General features: G+C 45.7%; 1 protein-coding gene across 1 annotated transcript in view; it reads right to left on the minus strand.

The window, feature by feature from the left end:
• The window catches only part of ERN1 (endoplasmic reticulum to nucleus signaling 1), a 71,387-nt gene that overhangs the window by 13,800 nt on the left and 35,472 nt on the right, over positions 1 to 22,115 (minus strand). The window contains 10 exon segments of the mRNA XM_075903888.1: positions 361 to 552; positions 992 to 1,110; positions 1,826 to 1,988; positions 3,680 to 3,758; positions 4,045 to 4,306; positions 5,269 to 5,370; positions 6,924 to 7,046; positions 8,727 to 8,799; positions 10,458 to 10,530; positions 13,004 to 13,037. Of these exon segments, the coding sequence (XP_075760003.1) occupies positions 361 to 552; positions 992 to 1,110; positions 1,826 to 1,988; positions 3,680 to 3,758; positions 4,045 to 4,306; positions 5,269 to 5,370; positions 6,924 to 7,046; positions 8,727 to 8,799; positions 10,458 to 10,530; positions 13,004 to 13,037 (1,220 nt within the window).

The raw sequence follows: 22,115 nt of genomic DNA on the forward strand, positions 1-22,115 counted from the left end.
ACACACACACACACACACACACACACACACACACACACACACACACACACACACACACACACACACAGCTGAATGGGCAAAAAGCCCTGGAATAGGAAAAGTCTCGAGTGTAACCATGCGTGCTAGAAATCACTGCCACATCAAACACGCCATTGCCTTAGTTATCAGATTGCACAGCTGTGATTAGCTCAGTGATAACTGTATTACACATAGCTAACAGAGAAAGCGGAACTGCCCTTCTTTTATGACGTCCTGGCTCTCTTCCTCCCCAGCTCCTGAATGATCTTTACCCGGTGAGGCTGCCAAACATTGCAGCCCTCTCTCAGAATTCACAATACCACTGAGCTCCATCAGCATTACCATTGGACAGGTGATGACGAACGCCACCCAGCCGACAAACAAAAAAGTGCTCAGGATGACTGTGGCCATGTCTTTCAGCATGGAATCAACAGGAGCTTCTGGCCGAGGTACAGGCTGGCTGGGCTTCTCTTCAATGTCCTTCGGAATGGAAGGTGGCAATTCTTTTGAGGACCCTTCAACCATACCAATAACCTAGGAAACAGAGAAGGCTCCATCAATTCAAAATTTCAATAGATATACTGAATGTCAGCACAGCTGCACAATGCATTTCAATGGGCGGGGGAGGAAGCATTTCTTAAAAGCACCATGATATGCAAGACTCTCTTGAATGTAACGGTGGCTCACAGAAAAATTAGTTATTCTCTGAGGACCCTGCAGTTCATTCGACAGACTATTTCCACTGAAGTCAAAGGGAGTTTTGCATGTGGAAGGGAAGCAGGATTCATTAAGTCTGATATCAAGAGTTCTATAACACAAAGTACTACCAATGATACCCTGTGGTGCACTTCCACCAAGAACTTGGGAAAATTCCCTACACTTTTTCCTACAGAGTCCAAGTTCTCACAACATTTTCATATCCTTCCCATGCCTTCTTCAGTTTTTCAGTGATATGATCAAGTTATTCACAAACCTCCTCAAAACTTGCTTTATCAGAGTCAGCTGGAATCACATTTTCTTGCCGTTTAGGCAAATTGCTTGGAAACTTCTCCAGGATCTTTGTAGGGGCTGATAATGGTGTTTCATGGTGCCCTTTAAATAAAACAATATTTGTTACAAGAATTGTTCCTTTTTAGAGGGAACAGGCTTGATTTTGGCATCTCTCAGCTGAAAAGCAATACTCAGGGCTTAGCTGCATTAATAAAACGGCTTGAGGCCATCATGGTATGTCAATTTAGAATAAAATGAGACTCTCTTATGTGTACCTTAGCACCAGAGCGCTGCCTCTGTAGAATGACCGAAAGCGTGGGAGATTTGGGCATAGATCTGAACACTGTTACATGTCCTCTGAAGTGAAGCAATGCTCTTGCTCTTAAAGGCTCGGAACCTGTAAGTATTGATTATGGCCTCTGACTTCAACAGGACTTGTATTCAGGGTCTGGGTGCAGATTTGGACCTTGACTTTGTCTCTTGCTGAAAATAAATATGGACTAATCACCCATTCAGTGAGCACTGCCCATCCTGTGCACTAAATAAGATGGGAGCCTTCTGAAAATATAAGATATGACCATGCAATTGAAAACTACCATACGCAGAAGGTGGCAAGTGAAGGGTTGTAGTGGCAAACTTCTTTCTGGCATCCTCCAACTCTTGAGAGCTTGACTTTGCATCTTTTATAGTCTTTTAATGTAGCTGTTTTAGATATAATTTAAAATACTGTATATGGCAACAATAATCTGTCTGCATTGTTGATTTTGTCCAGCAGAGAGCAGTGTAGCACAGAGAGAGGGTGGAATTGTACTGATACCTATTAGCAGCCAGTGGTTCCTCCAATAGTTGAGTTTCTTTTCTTTCAATCCTGCTGAAAATTTGAGATCCGTACTTGGAGTGATAACACACTCGCCATTGTCTTCAATAGTGACTCCCTCTGTTTTGGGGCCCTCTAACAGAGGTATGGCTCTGCCACGAGGCTAGAAAGATAAGAGGTTGATTATTACAGTGAACAAAGCGCTATACTGCTACACAACACTTTGCGAAGCCTCAAGGAATTTATCAAATCTAAGTCAGACAAAAGACACAGGACATAACTCACAAACCATATTAGACGGGCCAAAAGCTTTCCCTTGGAATTAAGCAAATGTTTAACTCAAAATATGTTATTGTTAAAATTACAGGTGGGAAGCTTTACATTAATTTGTGATTTCCTTCACATACCGTGCCTCTCATGTTGTAGGGTTTGAGAATGTTAGCAAGCAACCAGTTACAGCCCCTACGCAGGAGCCGTGGAAAGAGCGTGAATGCACCCACCCCACACACACAATCTTTCATGGTCTGCCTTGGGGCCAATTCCAGCCGACCTAGGGAAGGTGGGGGCGGCAACATTTCCCCAACCTCTCTCCCCCATGCTCTGGCCAGGCAGAGATGGCTGGGGCTGATTTCTTCTCCTTCACTTAGGAGTGAGGCCTGGGCAGGGTTGGGCCATGGGGGGGATAGAGGGGAGCAACCACTAGCCCCTCCCACAGCTCACGCCCCCCCCCCCCCCCGAAATTCCTGCATAGGGGCCTGAGTTACATGCCAACAATGCAGTGACTGCAAGTAAACAGACAGACATTATGCCCTCAGCCATAGTAATCCTGCATTACTGAGAGAAGGAATCTTGCTTAGGAGGTGAAACTTCCCCCCTCTCCTCCAAAAGGATCTTTGCGTCCTACAAGGATAGCCACAATGCCAGCAAACAAAGCCTTGCTTTAACGTCTCAGAAAATGTCAGTGCTTTCAACGGCACAAACTGGTGGAAACTTTAACATCAATAACCACAACACACTGTCAACCGTGGTAGAGAGTTCCTTGATGTGGAACTTGAACTCACTCTTCTGATTTAGGTAGGAGAGGGTTTCCGTCTCAGCTCAGACAGACACGCACTCCCATGCCAACTACAATGAAATGTTTCTTGTAGTATTGGAAACCATTCCAGAATTAAGGTTGGGTCGTCACGTTTACATGTTTTGCTGCAGCTCCCTTGATTTATCATTTGTTACTTTAGAAACCCAGCTGCTGAGGAGTCCTCTCTGGGACGCTTTTATTTTTTTCACTAAGATGTTCATCCGTGTGGTTGTGAAGCTCCCTTTCTGAACATGAACTGAGCATAAAAAGCACAGGGCTTCTGACCCACAGGGTCCTACCCAGCATTCCTATGCTTTATAGCAGGGTAATGTAGACCAGTGACAGAAGATCGATCAATCAAACCACGTAATTTAGAAAAGCATATCATGCTTTATCACAATAAGATCTAGAATCACTAATTGATTCAGAACACACAGAATCACTGTACTACGTGTATTATGGCTATTTCTCTTTCGAATGAATTTATGTATTTAGCAAATTTTAAAAAAAACCACTCAGGTGTGTGTGGGGGGGGGGGGGGGGGAGATTTTTTTTTAGCTGAAAAGGACACTTGCATTTTTTGTTATGACAAGGCTGTGGTTTTCCTACTATTTTGCTAGGATAAGAAGCCTGAAATTAGAGATGAGACTAAACAACCCAAACGTGGGAGAAGTTCAGATAAAAGGTGAGTGCGCAACTTTTCAGCATAGAACCATACCTAATGCTAGAAAGAGGGCTTTTCAAAACATGGTTTCAAAATCCTGAAGTATCTAACTTACCACAATAGCCACTCCTTCATGCACCATGGATGGAGATGCATACAAGCTTGTTGAGTATTTCCCTACATACAGCGTAGGCCTAGAACAACAAAAGTTAGGGAGAAAGTTCCAAACAGCTGTTTTTACCACCTGGGTTACAAACTTAGCCATACACTATTTAAGAGCCTATTAAATTTGAATCACTGGCATGCTCAGTATTTATTTATTCTTGTACAGTAAATGTTAAAGAACAAGGAGACAATTATCTCCTTCTAGTCTCTTGCAATCTATCGAATAGCAGCTCTACTATGTAAGTGAAAAGAAACACAATTTTTAATTGGAGTACTGAAAAGCACCATCAGTCAGACTCTGAAAACAATACTCACGTCAACTTGCTCTTGGTCTCTGTTTCCTTTGGGAAAGGATACTTCCACTTAGTGATGCGCCCAACCTCCCCGGACATAAAGGTCAGGTAGCGCAGTGTTTCGATTCCCACATTTGTGTGCATTACTTTCCGCAGACCTTCACGCTGCCAGATGTAAAAAGCTACCACAGGGGATCCATAATTCTGAATCCACAGCACATCCCCTGATTCACTATCCACAGTCACCACCAGTCCGTCTCCATTAGATACAAAATGGGACATTTCTAAAATGTACAAATACACAAAAGGTTATCCAAGTCTCCTACTTATTCCTAGATATAGTAACACACGCATCAGCAGTGCTTGAACCTTAAATGAATTAATACAATCTATCAGGGCTTGTCTATAAGACGACAAAGTCCATGGCAAGCCTCAGTGTGAATCTACAGTGTACTCACTACACTAACTGGTTGTGCAGCTTCTCCTACTACACACTAGAAGTTCCGTAGTGTACTTTGACATGTTGTGTACAACAAAGCACACTATGGAACTTTTCATGCATGGTAGAAGGGTCTGCATGGTCAGCTAGTGCACAGTAAGCTACTGTGCTGTAGAGTCACACCTTGGCTTGCCTTGCACCAACTCTCTGTGGGGACAAGCCCTTAGACTTGTTCTTATTATAATGAAAAACAGTAGTGCTAGTGAGTGGCTTAAGTGTTCACAAAATTATCCTACTTTTCTCCCCCCCCTCCCCCCGTCAGAATATATTGTTTAGCTGTTCTCCTAAGCATACTGTGGCAGGGTCAGTCTCCCTCCTGAGACCCTGACCACTGTTCTGTCCACTGTCCCACCCTTTGAGGGCTACAGCATGGCCCTTGCCTGCAGCGTTTTTGTCCCTGGGCCTTCCTAGCCCTTAGCATAAAGGAGGGTGCACTCTTCTTGCCCCAGGGGATGGGGGTAAGGGAGCCCTCCAACACTCCCTGCTCTATTCCTCACCTCCCCCTGTAGCCTTTAGCAGAGCTGGTGGTTCCTCCTGCTCCTCCAATTTATAGGCTAGCCATATACAGTGTTCACTCAGATACCAGGACTAAATGGCTAAATTGGGGGGAAGAAAAGGCTAAAAGGGGAAGGGAGCATAGCAGGGCAACTAGGGTCGGTTCCACCCATTGCAGAGAAAAATGTCAGGATACTCTGGAGCTATAAGCAAAAGTGAAAAATATGCAAAGGACAAAATCAAAGTTCTTACTGTATTTCACATCTTCATCAGGTACAGTGGCAGCATAATCAAAGTAGGTGGCATTCCATCGGAGCTCCTTATTTTTGGTATCATACATTGTGATAGTGTATTCTGTTACAAAATAAATACACACACTGTGAAAAAGACAACAGAACTTATCATCTGTGACGCCAAACGCTTCTCACACCTTGCTTTGCATGTTTTTTGGCTTTTTAGGTTTTTCTGGCACTAACAAATATAGGCACAGCTCATGAAACTGAGGCCACATCTTCACTTCCAGGAAGACTGATGCTGCCGTGGTTGATCTTTTGGAGTTCAATTTAGCAGGCCTAGTAAAGACCTGCTAAGTGAAACGGTAAGGACATCCCCGTCAACGCCAGAACTCCTACTCCTCACAAGGATCAAGGGAAATCTAAGACAGTGTTTCTCCTGTCGACCTCCTGCTGCGAAGACAGTGCCGAAGCTCAGCTGAAGGTATGTCAAATCCCACCCCCCCCCCTTTTTTTTTTTAAACATAAGTGAAATTGCATACCTTCAGCCAGGGTTTCTCAAAGCGGTCCACGAAACCACTCTGAGAAACCTGCTAGCTGGCCTTTCCGGTGTGTTTATTTACCGGCTCCACAGCCACAGAGCCTCGTGGTTCCCGTTGGCTCTGGTTCACCGTTTGCAGCCAAGGGGAACTGCGGGAAGCAGCATGGACTGGGCTGCCGCTTCCTGTGTTCCCCTTGGCTGCAAATGGCGAACCAAAGCCAATGGGAACTGCAAGTCTCTGTGGCTGCAAACCCAGTAAATAAACACACCGGAGCAGCCAGCTAACAGGTTTCTCAGTGTGGTTTTGTGGACCACTTTGAGAAACACTGGCTTAAACCAATCTTCGGCCGTGGTATGGACCTGGCATAAAAGGCAAAACTAATTTCTGTTCCACTGAAATCTACTGCTCAAAATGAATCTCAGAAGACAAAAAAGCAGCAGGTAGCACTCCAATCCATTATCAGTTCTTTTTGCTTCTTCCTCCAAGAGGTTTTTTATAGCATTCCTATCTAATTTGATCTACAATCTCTGCATTTCAAAATTAAGTGAAATATCTTCTGTAACAGAATTTTTGCAATAAAGATAACTTTTAAAATATTCTTAAAAACAGATTCATCTACAGATATCATGGCAAGACTGCAGACATAGCCTAGAGAGAGACATCTCAAATATAGTTTGTGGGTCTATTTTAATCTTCTTTGCTTTGAACGGAGCATTTGTATTTTCATTACAACAGCTGCTGTCTTTCCATGTCCCCAATCTGTTAATTCATTAAGACCAAAAGCTTCAGAAACCACCAGTGTTACAAGCTGTTAGCATGGTACATCAATGAATTAATAGAATTTACAAGCCACTTTGCTTGGGAGCCTGCCCTAGCTATCACTTACACAAGCATCACTAGATGCAGGAACCACCCATTAGTCTGTGAATCTATAAAATGGCACTTCTCCACTGTTATCTGCGGGCTAATCATTATTTTCTGTGTACAAGTCACCATCACTGGCAGATATTCTTTGAGATTAAACAAAACTGAGTTTATCTTCAAAAGGTTATCCTATATGGGCCTGCATTGGCTTTAAAACAAAAGCAAAAAGCCAAAGATTCTATTAAGTGCTTAAGGAAAAGCGTCTTACCGGTTCGCCCAAGATACAGGAGGGACGTTGATGGACAAAGGCTTTCTGCAAATGATGAGGTTAAGGTTTGCTGTTTCTCCCCAGTGACAAGGTCTATCACGTACCAAATATCTTGCTTCTTTCCTGAAATCACCAATTAAATTGCATTACTGTTCAGTGTTAAAATTACTCAGATACAAAATCCAGGCTCTTAGGAGAAGCTTTTTTGATTTGAGAAGAATTTCTCTCGTGGGCCCATGTATGGGAATTTTTCGTAACTGTTTTAATAGAAAATGTTTAAAAGCTTTTTTGTTAAAATAATTTTGGAAAATAAACGAAAACTAGAAACCAAACAACACCGTTGCCCCCTTCATTTAATGTTACTAACTCCTAGCCGATACTGGCAAGCACAGTGATATTATTTCTCGGACACCCTCAGAAGCACCATCACATAAAATGAGTTATTACATTCACGGTATCCAGCTGGCAAATGGTTACTGAAGAGAGTTTTGAGGACTGAAAATCCTTCTGTTAAGAGAGGAAGAAGATGAAGGTGCTGCTTGCTGTAGCTCAGTATGGCGGGAAGGAGCGATCAGCTTCCACACCTATAGGAACAGCAAGACAATGGAACAGACTGCACAGGGAGGTTCTGGAAGTTCTCAAAAGGAGACCGGAGAGCTGTTTGTGCTGGATCATTTAGACCAGGGGTGGGCAATAATTTTTGATGGGAAGTAACCTCAAGATTTTGCTACCTAGTCAAGTGCCACGCTTTTCTATGAAGGGGATTCGGGGTCTGGGATGAAATTTGGGTGCAGAAGGGAGCTCCCAGCAGGTACTGAGGTGCAGGAGAGGGTGTGGGGTCTACGAGGGAGTTTGGGTGAAGGAGGGGGTTGTGATCTGGGGCAGAGGCTTGGGGTGCAGGTTCCGGGAGGGGGGATAGATGCAGAAGAAGATTCTGGTTTGGGAGAGGGGCACAGGAGGGGGTGCAGGATTTGGGGCAGGAGAGGGTGGTGGCCTGGGGGCAAGGAGTTGCGGGGGAAGGAGGACCTGGAGTGCCAGAGGCTCTGGCTAGGAGGCACTTAGATGGCTCCGGGCCAGTAGCCCTGCAAGACCTCAAGGCAGGCTCCCTGCCTGCCACAGTCCCAAGCCACAGAGAAGCCAGCCATTTAAAGTGGCTCGGGACAGCTCTGAAGTTGCTGGCTGCTCGTGCCAGAGGGTTCTAGCGGGACGGCCTGTTGGCCTGATCTGGGGCCATCTTGCTTTCCCCTAGTTTAGACGCAACAAACCCCTGGGGGAATCCCGCCCAGGGGTCAGACCGAAGGACGAAGGGGTTTGCTGAACCCATCTCGCAACTCGTCCACACCTACACTACAACTTTTAACCATTTTATAACTCGATTTTCTGACTCAGTCCTAGTTGTGATGTAGGCAGGGGGCACTTGGCTGGCTGAGGCAAGTACATTTATAAGCACGAGAAGGTGTTTCAGTCTACCATATAACTGAGCTAACAATATATTTATATCACAGAATAAAGTGAATTAAATTTCCGTTAGTTGTAAAGTAACTTTTTTTTAAAAAGGAGGCAATGCAATGGTTTGAGAAGAGAAGGCAGTTGGTTTTTTATCTTGGCATGTCAGTAAGTACTGTATTTAACTGATTCTCTGGTATCAGAAAATATTACGAAAGGCTATAATTAACAGCCAAGGCTGAGATGACATTTTCATGCAAGAGTGCTTGGTCTGGTTTGGGCAGTTTGTCAGTTGCTGTGGGGTATGGTGCAATCTTTTAAATCAGTTAACCCATGGAGAGATTAATCAGAACTTACCCATGTAGAGAATCCCATCTGAACTGCGACAGGGCGATGCCTGAACCAGCTCAGGGATCGTAAACGGAAGTTTCTAGAAAAAAATGCAAAAGCTCATTTAAATATAAAATTTGTGCACTTTGAAACGTGTGTGATTTTCCCAGGCATCTTCAGGGGAAAAGGGAACCCACACGGCTCATTTTGGGGATTTCTCACTGTTTTTCTAGAAATGTCACAGGAATGGAGGAAATATTTCTAGCACAGAAAACTGGAGGTCAGGACTCTTGGGGTTTTACTCCTAACTCTACCACTGACTCATGAAATCAAGTCCATGTCCCAAGAGAGCGCTTTCATTGCCCCATCTGTTAATGAGTTTACGTATATTTACCAGCCTTGCAGAGGTGTAACATTAGCATTTGCAAAGCTCAGCAGTCTTCATACCAACAGTGTTATTAAAAAGGCAATGAATTATGATGATCACCCAATTCGATAATGCTCCTGGGCACGCATCACACCTACATACTTGATGAATAGCCTTCCAAGATTTTAATAGGCCTTCATCAGGAAGAGAAAAGTGAGAAACAGAAGGACTGCACACACACAACTGAGGCCAGGACTTTAGACAGTGAAATTACTTCCATTCAGCCTGGTATATCTACAATGATGCATCCAACAAGAGTATTTTACCTAAGGAGATGAAGAGGTGAAAGGAAACATCATGTGCTGGACTGAATGCTACCTATATCTACCCACACAAACAGCACCAAAAATATGTACACAAATTAAGGCCATGCATCTAGGTGCATTAGGAAAAAAAACCATCTGTAAATACTTCTCTGTTCAAAAATAAAAAAATGTTTAAGTTCTAAAAGGAAGTTATAGTGGCTGCCAGGAAAAGAAACTTGTGGGAAGCCAAACATTTTATCTGAGTTTCATCAGAAAGCTGTTGCTTTTGTCAAGTGTTCAGCTGACATCTGTAGAGCTGACTATTTCAATGCAAATATTTTGGAAGGGTTCACAGTTTAGCCTGCTTACTAAGCACTACAACTGCACCTGCTATTTGAGACAGCACAGAAACCACATTTATCCTAGTATGGGTTGGAATTTTCAATAGGATTGCTAAAAAATTTTTTTTTTCAGGACATCACTCACTGAGTGTGCTATATTCGATAGGTCTTTCTTCTAGGGTACTGAGAGAATTACTTAATATTTGGAGGGGGTAGCTGTGTTAGTCTGTACCTTTAAAAACAACAAGTGTTCCTGTGACACCTTAGAGATTAACCAAAACACACAGAATTGTGAGCTCATAATTCTAGATATTTTGATTTGTCTCTAAGGTGTTATCCTCATTACACTGGTAAATGCTTCAGAAATATCACAGATCAAAAAGATCAAAAGGGTCTGCCAAAGGTGTTTCTTAAACTCACAAGGAAGGCTATAAATTTTGCTTGTCCTAAACGAATTGATGACCCTCAACCAGCAAGCAGCACAGCTCAAATGCTGTCATTGCAGGAATGTGTGTCCTAAAATTGGCACTGGCACCAGAGTGTTTGCTAACCAATGTTGTCAGGCTTTCCCAAGAAATACTTGCTTCCCGTAACTGATTCAACATGTGGGCAGCCTGTAGAACTTCACAACACTGCCAGGAAAGCAGACAGTGGGAAAAGAAATCGAGGCACCTACGCTTTGTGCAATCTAATTAGGGTGCACGTGTAGGCAGATCAGATACTGGACAAAGCAAAATATACTCACAGTTAAGCCTTCATTATTTTTGCCACCAAGTGTATATAAACTGCCATCGTTTGGGTCTGGAAGAAATGCTGGCCTAGGAGTTAAACAGTGATTATAAATAAGTTAAAGACATTGCACTTGTCACCAAACAGAGAAGCAGCGATGGCCCTTCTGAGACTAGGTGAAGGAGCCCACTTGAGATTTGCTTATTGACTTTATAATATTTGGTTGTTGGAAACACTTATTAACTAGGCTTTTAAATTAAACAAATTTAACAAATGGAATGAATTTCAGAACTAGGCCAGAATGTTAAACTTAAATTAATCCCAGTATTGTTCCTAATCTAACTGAGGCTGGGTTGACCAGTATGTAATCCTCAAAATCATTCTACAGTTCATGATTGTTTTTTTTCCATGTGGAAGCCTCAGACCCTAAATTGGTCAATTTTTTTTTTACATTAGAATGACAGCTCTAATCAGGTTAGACTTGATGTGCAGATAAAGTAGCTCATTTTGTAGCATACAGTATCACTTTTGGGGTAAGGAGAAACAAAGGACATTATTTTACTGGGATTAGTAACGCTGTCAGACTTCAAAGCTATGAATATGCCAAGTGTGATTCTTACGGGGAGCGTCAACACTTCAAAACAAGACAGTACCACAGAAAATAAGGCTACCCAAGTGGGGAAGGACAGCTAGGAAAGACAAGAGGGCTGCGCAACTCAATACATCTGGGAAGTAGAGGGGAAAACTACAGGCAGTCCCCGACTTACGTCGGATCCGCAGATACGGGGCTGCCCCAGAGTATACGTACTGCGGGACCTCGCGGTCCTGCCGCCCGTGTACTCTGGGGCTTTCTCTGCGTCTCCCTGGTCTGCAGACCAGGAAGACGCAGAGCAAAGCCGCGGAGGGGCTCGGGCAGCCCAGGGGCGCCTGGGCTGCCCGAGCCCCCCCCCCCCGCGGCTTTGCAAAGCCGCGGGGAAGCCGGCAGCGGAGCAGTCCAGGCGCGCCTGGGCTGCCTCGCTGCCCGAGCCCCCCCGCAGCTTTGCAAAGCCGCGGGGAAGCCGGCAGCGGAGCAGTCAAGGCGCGCCTGGGCTGCCTCGCTGCCCGAGCCCCCCCCTCCCGCGGCTTTGCAAAGCCGAGGGGGGGGCTCGGGCAGCGGGGCACCCTAGGCGCGCCTGGGATGCTCCGCTGCCGGCTTCCACGAGGCTTTGCAAAGCCGCGGGGGAAGCCGGCAGCGGGACAGCTCTGACGCCCCGCGGCTGTCCCGCTGCCGGCGTCCTCAGAAGCTTTGCTCCCCGTCTCCCTGGTCTGCTGGTCTCCAGCAGACCAGGGAGACTGGGAGCAAAGCCGCGGAGGACCCAGGCGGCGGGACCGCGGTGCGTCTCGGTCCGCCGCCCGTGTTTTCCTGGTCTGCTGGGGTGGGGGGGTGCGCAGCTAGTACGCCCCCCCCCCAGCAGACTAGGCTTTTCTCCGGACGCCTGTGGCAGAGCAGCTGGGGTGCTGCCGGTTGGTCCCGCAGCGCCGCTCTGGGCGCTACTGGTCCAACCCAGGAGCACCCCAGTTGCTCTGGTCCTGATTCAGCCGCTGCTGGTCAGTTTCAGCAGCGGCTGAATCAGGACGCCTGGGGCAGAGCAGATGGGGTGCTGCTGGGTTGGTCCAGTAGTGCCGAGGAGCGGCGTTACGGGAGCAACCCAGCAGCACCCCAGCTGCTCTGCCCCAGGCCTCCTGATTTAGCCGCTGCTGAAACTGACCAGCGCTGACTACAGGAAGCCAGAGGCAGAGTTGCTCTGCCCCGGGCTTCCTGGAATCAGCTGCTGATCAGTTTCAGCAGCAGCTGACTTGGGGACGCTTGGGGTTCGTAAGTTGATTCTGTATGTAAGTCAGAACTGGTGGTCAGTTTCAGCAGCGGCTGAATCTGGAGCCAGTTCCGACTTACATACAGATTCAACTTAAGAACAAACCTACAGTCCCTATCTTGTACGTAACCCGGGGACTGCCTGTATATGGAGTTTTGCCATTGACTTCAATGGGAGAAAGATCAGGCCGACTGTTTTCTAGTTAAAAGTCTGAAGCTTTACTATAGTGGAGTGGATTTACCGCTCCACTGGAATATATGACGTGGAACTGAGCTACCCTCAAGTGATAGTTTGAGAGCTTCATGTTTAGATTTTTGTTGCATGGGACTGTTTGTGTTGAGTGGTATATTTTTATATTAACGTAAATGTTTACAATCTGAAGACTGTTCCCCAGAAGGTTATGCTATTTTCTAGTAGTTCGAGTGATCCTGAAACAGTGTGATCAACCTGTTTATGTCCCAGACATGTGGCTCCAAGCACGTGTTTGGGAGAAACCCAGACAGAAGGGAGAACATTTCATTTCAGTCTTACACACAGGGAAAGTTTATATAGCTGAGTGTGTCCTTTCATTGCACGCTCTTTAATCCCATGTTCAGTTATCTGGGGCATTTCAACAGTTCCCCAGTTAAACAAAAACCAAACTTTTTGATGTCAATGAAAATCAAACAAGCAATAGAAGGCTGAAGTAAACAGAGAACGAGAGACTTACTCTTCCACATGTGTTGGCACTTGGAGTACAGGATCTGCACAACAGAACAGGCAGGAGTCAATGTACATGCAATTCAAAGTCATGAGCTCACACCAAACCCAGGATTAACCACTTTGTGAGCCAAAAGAAGCAAACAGAGCTTCTAATTTATTATATAGCTCTGTATCCATCAGCAGGGCAATTCTGCACCCTATGGAGCTACCTTTGGACTCAGCCCTATCTGTACTCCTCCACTCCCGAAGGGAACTTGCATGAAGCAACAGTATTGCATTGTATCCTGTGTCATCCCTATACTCTTCCTAGACCACGAGCATCCTACTTTGCACATGAAGGTACGTTTCTAGAGTGCAAAAATGACCTCTTTTTCTAACGAGCTCCTTGGTGCCTAGTCATCGTCTGCCCAGAAGGAAGCTGATTATAATTCCAGGGCCACCACAACAACAGTCTTCAGTGATCAATTTGATTTAAACTCATGACAATATTCATTCATGTTAACAAGGGTCGTGGAGAAGAGAAAGAGGGAAATATAAATATTAATACCCGAATGCAAAAAGGCCTGCTTAATGCCTCTTTAATCTGTATTTTAAGATCACTCAATATTCAGTGTCAAAGCAGGCGGGAAAGCATATACACGTGCCCTTTCTTGGCCAACGTCACACTCAAATTTAGGATGCAACTTGTACACTGAGGACCCGGTTCTGTTCCTGTTGAAATCAACAGGAAAATGTATGGAATAAGGCTATGTCTAGACTGCAAGCCTCTTTCGAAAGAGCCTCTTTCGAAAGAGAGCATCTAGACTGCACGCGGAATTTCGAAAAAGCAAGCCGCTTTTTCGAAAGAAAGCACCCAGTGAGTCTGGATGATCTCTTTCTAAAAAGCCTGTTTGCTTTCAAGAACGCCTTCTTTCGAAAGAGCACTTTCGAAAGAAGGCGTTCTTCCTCGTGGAATTAGGTTTACCACCGTCGAAAGAAAAGCCGCATTCTTTCGATTTAATTTCGAAAGAACGCGGCTGCAGTCAAGACGCAGGTGAAGTTTTTTCGGAAAAAGGCTACTTTTCCCAAAAAAACCCCTGAGTCTGGACACGGCCTAAGTGAACTAAAATAAACTTAATCAACAAATGGTCTGGTAGCACTTTGAAGACTAACAAAAAGTGTAGATCATGAGCTTTTGTGGGCCCAGCCCACTTCTTCAGATGTCACAGTGTCCCAAGAACCATAAAACTTTCCTTCACCTCTGTCTGGGACAGAAAGAATCATCTGAACGCTCAAATGATTTCTCCAGTGAAGCCTCCCCAAACATCCATTATTCACCTCCTTCTCTGCACTGCCAGTGCTCGTGATATTGTCACACATCTCATAGTACTTAGTATCTTTCTTAAAGCCCCAGCCCTGATTTCCTGTGATTCCGTGATAGTTACAGCTAGGGATGTAAAATCCTGTTGAACTGGTTAAGGGAGACGGGCGGGGGGTGGAGGGGGGAGGGGGAGGGGCTGCCATGTCGGGGTCGCAGCAGCTCCTCCCACCATAGACAGGAGCGCCCTTGCCTGTGGCAGGCCTTGCGAGACTGGAACAGCCCTCGGCAGGTAGGGGGCTACCTTAGCCCACACCAGTTAACCGGAACCGGTAAACCTCACCCATTAAGGTGAACCATTCTCATCCCTATTTAGAGCTTTCATGTAAAAAAGAGAATTTCTAGACTTTTTAGATGCAGAGGAAAGTTTGAAAACAGGAGTCACAAGGGCTCTTACAAAAAACAGGCATGTTAAAAAAACTGAGTTTGGTTGTTTTTTTATCTCCTGATTTTTCAGCAAACTTAATATTGCTTGAGTACCTGGGGTTGACTAGTAACAACATATAGAGATACTCAAGTGTGCAGCATATACTCTTGTGCACAGCATTTGCAAGGGGACTTGGTGCACAAAGCATTCATCCTTCACTCTCATCTGTGAGAAAGTTTTAAAAGTAAACCAGAAGAGAGAGAGCAGAACAGGTGCTTGCTCCCAAAAGATACAAAATTAAAATACTCAATGAATAAAGAAAACAGTTTAAAGTTGACCCAACAAGCGAATGCAAAAAGCAACTCCTATTTATCTTTTACACCAGCTCTCTCACCACATACACAAACAAAATGATGCAAGAGGAAGGAAATAAGGGCTCAAACATTCTCTTCTGAGAGACTTTGATTGGGAAGCTGGCACATGTCCCTCTCCCCTTCAGTCCTCTATTCCCTTCCACTAAACAGCACTATGGAGCTGCTGAGTTCCAAATGCAACCAGAGCCAGAGTTTTGTTTGCTTTTGAACCCCCAAAAGATGAGTAGGTTCTTTCTGAAAGCAGACAGAGCAATTTAATTCATATTAGGGATGTTAAATATCGGTTAATTGAATAGTTGATTAACCTCATGAATTCTTATCGGTTACTCGACTATTCTATAGTCCCCGGGGATGGAGCCGGCAACCAATGCGCTCTGGCTTCACTCCCAAGGAGCCCCCGGCCACTCCACACTGCTGCTCTGTATCAGAGGCAGCAGCACGGGGGGCCAGGTGGGAGCTGGTCTGTGAGGGGAGCCAGTTTAAAAACCAGCTCTCCTTGCAGACCAGTTGCCGGTCACCCAGTGCTGCTGCCTCTGAAAAAGAGGCAGCAGTGTGGGATGGTAGCAGCCCCTGTCTGGGGGGGGGGAAGGGGGGTCTGAGCTCCCAGATCCAGTGCAAGTTGGAACTGAGCCAGGCTGCCTTCCCACCCGGCTCCTAACACATTTTAAATGCAGAGCTGCAGCTGGGAGGTCCCGGACCCGTCACAAGCTGGCCACCTTCCTAAAAACATACTGGCAAGTGGGCAGAGGGAAAGGCGTGTAGTCTATAGCATTAACCAATAAGCTTTTGCTTATCGGTTAATCGACTACACTATTACATCCCTAATTCATAAGCACATAAAGCTTCTGCAAGAAACTCAATGCAGGAGTATGAAGACCGCACACTGTTAGGCTGTTCAGCCATGTTACACTTGTAGATTAGATCAGGGAGACCATGGCAATAAAGGGTTAATGCTCCCTACACTCTAGCCCAGGGTGGGCAAGAGAGAGTCCACAGGCCAGATCTGGCCCACCAAGCCCTTTGTTCCAGCCCACGACCACCCAGCAGTTCCCCTGCCCCCACTTCTAAAGTTCGTGAAGTGGCCCCCCTACAAAAATTATTGCCCACGCCTGCTCTGGCCTGTATAGATCATGCAAAACAGAAAGCAGGACACTACCTGCTTAAATCAATCAGCTACTTAAACTTGAACTACAGGTTGAACCTCTCCAATCCCGCCCCTGGTGGGGGGGGGTCAGGTCCTGACTGGTGCTGAACCAGAGAATTTGTCAAACCACGGATGGTCATTATTGTCTCTCAGCATTCCCAGCACGTCCACTGATTATTGGGCTCTTAGAAGACATTTGGGGGTAAATCAGAGCTAAGTAACAGCACAGAACAATGAGAGCCAGGACTGGCAACTGTAACCAAATTTTATGGGACTACAGGAAACTTGGCCACATGCATGAAAAGTGGACATCTGGCTTAAGATATCAACAGGCAGATGACCACATGATTAACCGATAAGCCCGGGGTTATTGATTAATCCCATCGATTACACCCATTCCCCCCAACCCCGCTGCCTCTGTATCAGCTCCCCAAGAACACCAGATCTGCCTGTTCCCCCAACCCTGCGCTGCTGCTTCTGATAGAGAGGCAGCAGCGTGGGGGGCAGGGAAGGTAGGAGCTGACATGTGCAGGGAGCCAGCTTTTAAGCCAGCTCTCCACGTGTGCCAGCTCTGCAGACCCGCCTGCATCCCACAGAGGCAAGTCAGCAGGCAGGAGCCAGTGTTGCCTGCCCTCTCCCACCCACGAGCGTGGAAGAAGGGGAAGGGAAGCTGCCGTGAAGCAGCCTCTGTCCGCAGTGGCCTGAGCTGCTGCGGACAGAGGCTGCTCTTCAGCAGTAGCCATGGTCCAAGGGGAGTCCGAACTCCCTGTAGACAAAAGCTGCTCCAGCATCCCACAGAGAAACCTCTGTCCACAATGAGCCGGGGCCTGCCACAGACAGATATTGGTCTGTGGCAGCAGCCCCTGACTGTGGGGTAAAGGGGGGGGCAGGTCTGAGCTCCCCACAGATAGGAGCTTGGACCTCCCCACGGACAGAGGCAGCAGCACAGGGTGACAGGCAGCCGGTCTGCATGCAGAGCTGGTTTTTAAACTGGCTGCCCTCGCGGACCAGCTCCTGCCTGCCACCCTGCACTGCTGCCAGGGTGGCAGGGGGCTCCCTGGGAGTGGGGCCAGCCCCGGGGACTATTGAATTGTCATGTAACTATTAAAATTTGTTGCGGTTACACAACTGTTCAATTACACGCTATCTATCTAATATCCCTAATCTGGCAAACTAAAATTATATTGGACCACGGATGTTGCCAGACCAGAGACTGCTGGAGTAGAGACACTCAACCTATACCGTAGTTATTATGGTCAGTTGGGACTGGACAGAGATAGGGTTCAGAGTGAGAACAGGCAGTATAACTGGCCCACAACAAACAACCTGTAGCAAGTGTCACAGCAATGAGCCCCCAAAGCAACTGCGTTTCAAAGATTTTAAAATAGTACCACAAGGAATCACTTAAGGTGTCTAGACTACAGGGTTTTTTTCAAAAAAAAAGTGACCTTTTTTCGAAAAAAATTCCCCTCGTCTAGACTGCTGCTGCGTTTTTTTGAAAGTAAATCAAAGAATACGGCAGTTTTTTCGACTGCGGAATACCTCATTTTACGAGGAAGAATGCCTTTTTTCGAATGTGCTCTTACGAAAAAAGGCGCTATGTAATGCAAGCTGTACTTTTTTGAAAGAGAGCATCCAGACTGTCTGGGTGCTCTCTTTTGAAAAAGAGGCTTTCTTTTTCGAAAGTACTGGTTGTAGTCTAGACACTCTTTTTCGAAAGAGGTTTTTTTCAAAAGTATCTTTCAAAAAAAGCCTCTTTCGAAAGAGGCTTGCAGTCTAGACATAGCCTTAGATACTCGATCTCCATAGTCCTGTTTGGTTAATAAGAGTAATTTTCCCACCCAATTACATAAAAGAACAAACTGCAACAACTCACTTCCATTGGGTCAGGGGAGAAAACAGGTCTGAAGCTTTATGGGGAAGGAAAAAAGCATGGTCCATTTTACCAGCTAGATCTACACTGTCAGTTCTCAGCTGCCTCCTTCTTTTTGGTGTTCCCTGATCTGTAATATATGCATCTAACATACCACCAGGTGCTGACTTTCCAATTCAGCAGCTCACTGAAGATGTGTAAAGAAAAAATTATTAGAACCCTGATGTAAGGTTTGGTTCAACTCAACAATAAAAACACCTAGGAACTAAAGCGTGATCAGAAACAGTAAGTGTCCATCGGAATCCAGGTGAGATAGACTCAAGGCAGAAAGTGATAAATATCCCACCATATGTAAGATATTTATAGTCACAATAACCTCTCAGAAAGAGAAAAAATGTTATTTGGTGAAACATGAGCATCATAAATCTGCAGCAAGTGGCAAATGCTTCTATTAAAGGGAACTTTAATTCATGTGTTACATGCACTGCTAGAGGCATGCTCCAAGTGACTTTGCAAGTTCCTGATGAACTGATTATGTACTTAAATTTCTGGTGTGGGAAGACATAAGCTGCCTTTAGTAACTGCAAAGATTGATATTGTCAGTCTTTCTTCAGCAACAGTACTTGAGCAATCCTGCCAAAAGCCCTATCTTTGATCATCACTTCCTCAAGTGATCGCTTAGGATGATAAACCTGTATACTTTGGTTTTGAAATGGTATATTTGTTGGGGTTTTTTGGCAGGGGGGCGGAGGTCATTAAACTCAGTACAACCATACACATTTTTAAGATTGCTTACTCCCTAATTTAGACAAGGTCTTTGGTGACCCTTTCTTGCCTCAACTCTTTCTTTAAACTTTTAAAAACTTAAACAACAACAGAATAGTAGCACCTTAAAGACTAACAAAGCATGGAGATGGTATCATGAGCTTTTGTGGGCACAGACTCCTTCAGATGACAGGAGTGTTAGAAGTTTTTGTTTTTTTCTTGCATCTGGACTTCTAACACTCCTGTCATCTGAAGAAGTGGGCTGTGCCCATGAAAGCTCACGATACCATCTACGTGTTTTATTAGTCTTTGAGGTGTTATTGGTCTACTGTTTTTTAAGTTTTTCCTGTTACAGACTAACTCGGCTACCCCTCTGAAGCTTTTAAACGTTTAGATGTTTTTACTCTAAGAGTCTGATCATTCTCTTATTTATATGAATGTGAGAAGTCCATTGAGAAACCTGGTGTATAACTGGTGAGACCTGACTCAAGCATCAACTTTTCTAGTACACTATTTACTGATCCACTATAGCATGCACCCAAAGCTAATTCCACATGACATCTTCAATTTAAAGGTTGCTCTCATCTTCTTACTGCCCAAATCCATCATTGTGTGTTACTTTACAACTTGCTTCTAAGTAGAACAGGAAAGGATGTGGTGTTCTTTCTTCATGTGTATTAGTATCTAAGGTTTTTCAACGAATGTACGAGAAAAGGCCTTAACTGATCTGAACAACTGCAAGATCAGTCAGAAGGTTTTAGATTCTAATTCTGAGTTTCTTATCCAGCCTGGCCACAACCTTAGGCAAAGTGTTGTATCTCCCCTCTCCCCGTCCAAAAACTAGAAGAATTCAATGACAAGCAGAGTAAGTTCCATAAACCATTTGTGGAGTAAAAGAGCTTGAGTTCAACTCATCTTTTAATGCTGGAGAACCTACTCAGGAGGAATGAGCTTCACAGGCTGAGCTTAAAACAAAGCTCCTCTTTTCTACTACCTCTGGACTCTTCATCCAAGAATATGCTGTGATTTTATCAATTAACCACGCATCATAAGAGTTAGGATCGATCTCTCTCTCTCTCTCTCTCCCCCTTTGTGTTAAACAACTTTTTCCTTAACTCAGAACTTTGCAAAGCTGTTAGAGAAAAGAGTTACTCGTCACAATTTCATCAACAAATAGCACCCCCTTCAAGACACTGAAAAGTCTTATGACACCAGAAATCCAATTGATTTCATCCCACCTTCCTCGATGTATCTTTCCTGTAGCATTGTTGCATGTCCCCAAATATGGAAAGAAAGTATTGTAATGCTATGAAAATAATGAGCTCTACTCTGGTGTAAAAAACTCGTCCTCCAGTATTTCAGGTAGATTCTTATACAGATACCAGCCCGAGAATGAGAATGTTCTCAACTTTCTTCCTAGGCACCATGATTCCAAGATCGATCTCAAAGAAATGATTCCATTTCTAGTGATTCCTTAGAGGAGAGAATCCCATCTTTTACTTACCCCCTTGGAGATGGAAATTTGGTTTAGTAAATATTCAAAATTAGCAAGGTGGGTGGCTTAGATTCAGATGCTGTTATTAAGGGTCAGGAAATTTTGTACAGGCAGTCCCCGAGTTACACGGATCCGACTTATGTCGGATCCGCAGTTACAAATGGGGATTTTCTTGCCCCGGAGGACTGGAGTGGCGGGACACCTGGTCCCGCCGCCCGCCTCCTCCGGGGCGAGAAAAGCTGCTCCCCGTCTCCCTAGTCTGCTGGGGGAGCCAGCAGACCAGGGAGACGGGGAGCAAAGCGGCGGAGGACCCGGGCCGGACCCGCTGCGCTGATCTGGAAGCCGACCAGGGAGACGGGGAGCAAAGCCGCGGAGGACCCGGGGCCGGACTCGCGGCGCTTCCAGCTGATCTGGAAGCGCCCTGGGTCCGGCCCCGGGTCCTCCGCCGCTTTGCTCAGCGTCTCCCTGGTCTGCAGACCAGGGAGACGCTGAGCAAAACCGCAGAGGACCCGGGCTAGACCGCGGTGCTGATCTGGAAGCGCCGCGGTCTGGCCCGGGTCCTCCGCCGCTTTGCTCCGGGTCTCCCTGGTCTGCTGTCTCCCCCCCAAGCAGACTAGGGAGACATGGAGCAAAGCCCAGGGCCTGTGGTAGAGCTGGTGGGGCGCTGCCGGTTGGTCCCGCAGCACCGCTCCTTGGCGCTACTGGACCAACCCGGCAGCACCCCAGCTGCTCTGCCCCAGGAGTCCTGATTCAGCCGCTGCTGATCAGTTTCAGCAGCGGCTGAATCAGGACGCCTGGGGCAGAGCAGCTGGGGTGCTGCTGGGTTGGTCCAGTAGCGCCGAGGAGCAGCCACGCTACTGGACCAACCCAGCAGCACCCGAGCTGCTCTGCCCCAGGTGTCCCCAAGTCAGCTGCTGCTGAAACTGACCAGCGGCTGACTACAGGAAGCGCGAGGCAGAGCAACTCTGCCCCGGGCTTCCTGGAATCAGCTGCTGATCAGTTTCAGCAGCAGCTGACTTGGGGACGCCTGGGGTTCTTAAGTTGAATCTGTATGTAAGTCGGAACTGGTGTCCAGATTCAGCCGCTGTTGAAACTGATCAGTTTCAGCAGCGGCTGACACCAGTTCCGACTTACATACAGATTCAACTTAAGAACAAACCTACAGTCCCTATCTTGTACGTAACCCGGGGACTGCCTGTAGTACTTACTGCACAAGAAAAAATAACCAAACATCAATCCCATTAATGGCCTCCTAGAACACTGTCTAAATGTCCCATATGAACTATATGAAACAACTGCCTACACAACAAATAAATGGATCCAATTAATTTTCACTCAAGAGGCTGTTTGCAGTAGAGCATAATGGGACTGAAGAAAATCTTTTCTATTCCTCTACCCGTAATACAATTTTCCCAGAAAGACTGGTTGTGCACATCCACTCAACTCAATTCAGCCGCTGAAACAAATTTTCTGATTTAAGACTTACATTGTCTTTAACTAAAGTTTAGATACCGCTATGAAACTTATTTCAAGGGAAACAGTGAACTTTTCTTACTCTGTCCTGTGGTTTGGCATATATATCAACTTTATTTCAATGTTTAATTTGAAATAAAAAGTTACCTTGGGAGTAAAAAGAATCTCGAGAATCCAAGTTCATTGATATCTTCTCTTCTGGTGGCCTCAGACATTAGCACAAGCAGACTAGCAGAATAAAGAAGACTATCCTACCAGAACCTGTATCAAA

Source organism: Pelodiscus sinensis, chromosome 20 (assembly GCF_049634645.1).
Source record: "Pelodiscus sinensis isolate JC-2024 chromosome 20, ASM4963464v1, whole genome shotgun sequence".
Taxonomy (NCBI): Eukaryota; Metazoa; Chordata; order Testudines; family Trionychidae; genus Pelodiscus; species Pelodiscus sinensis.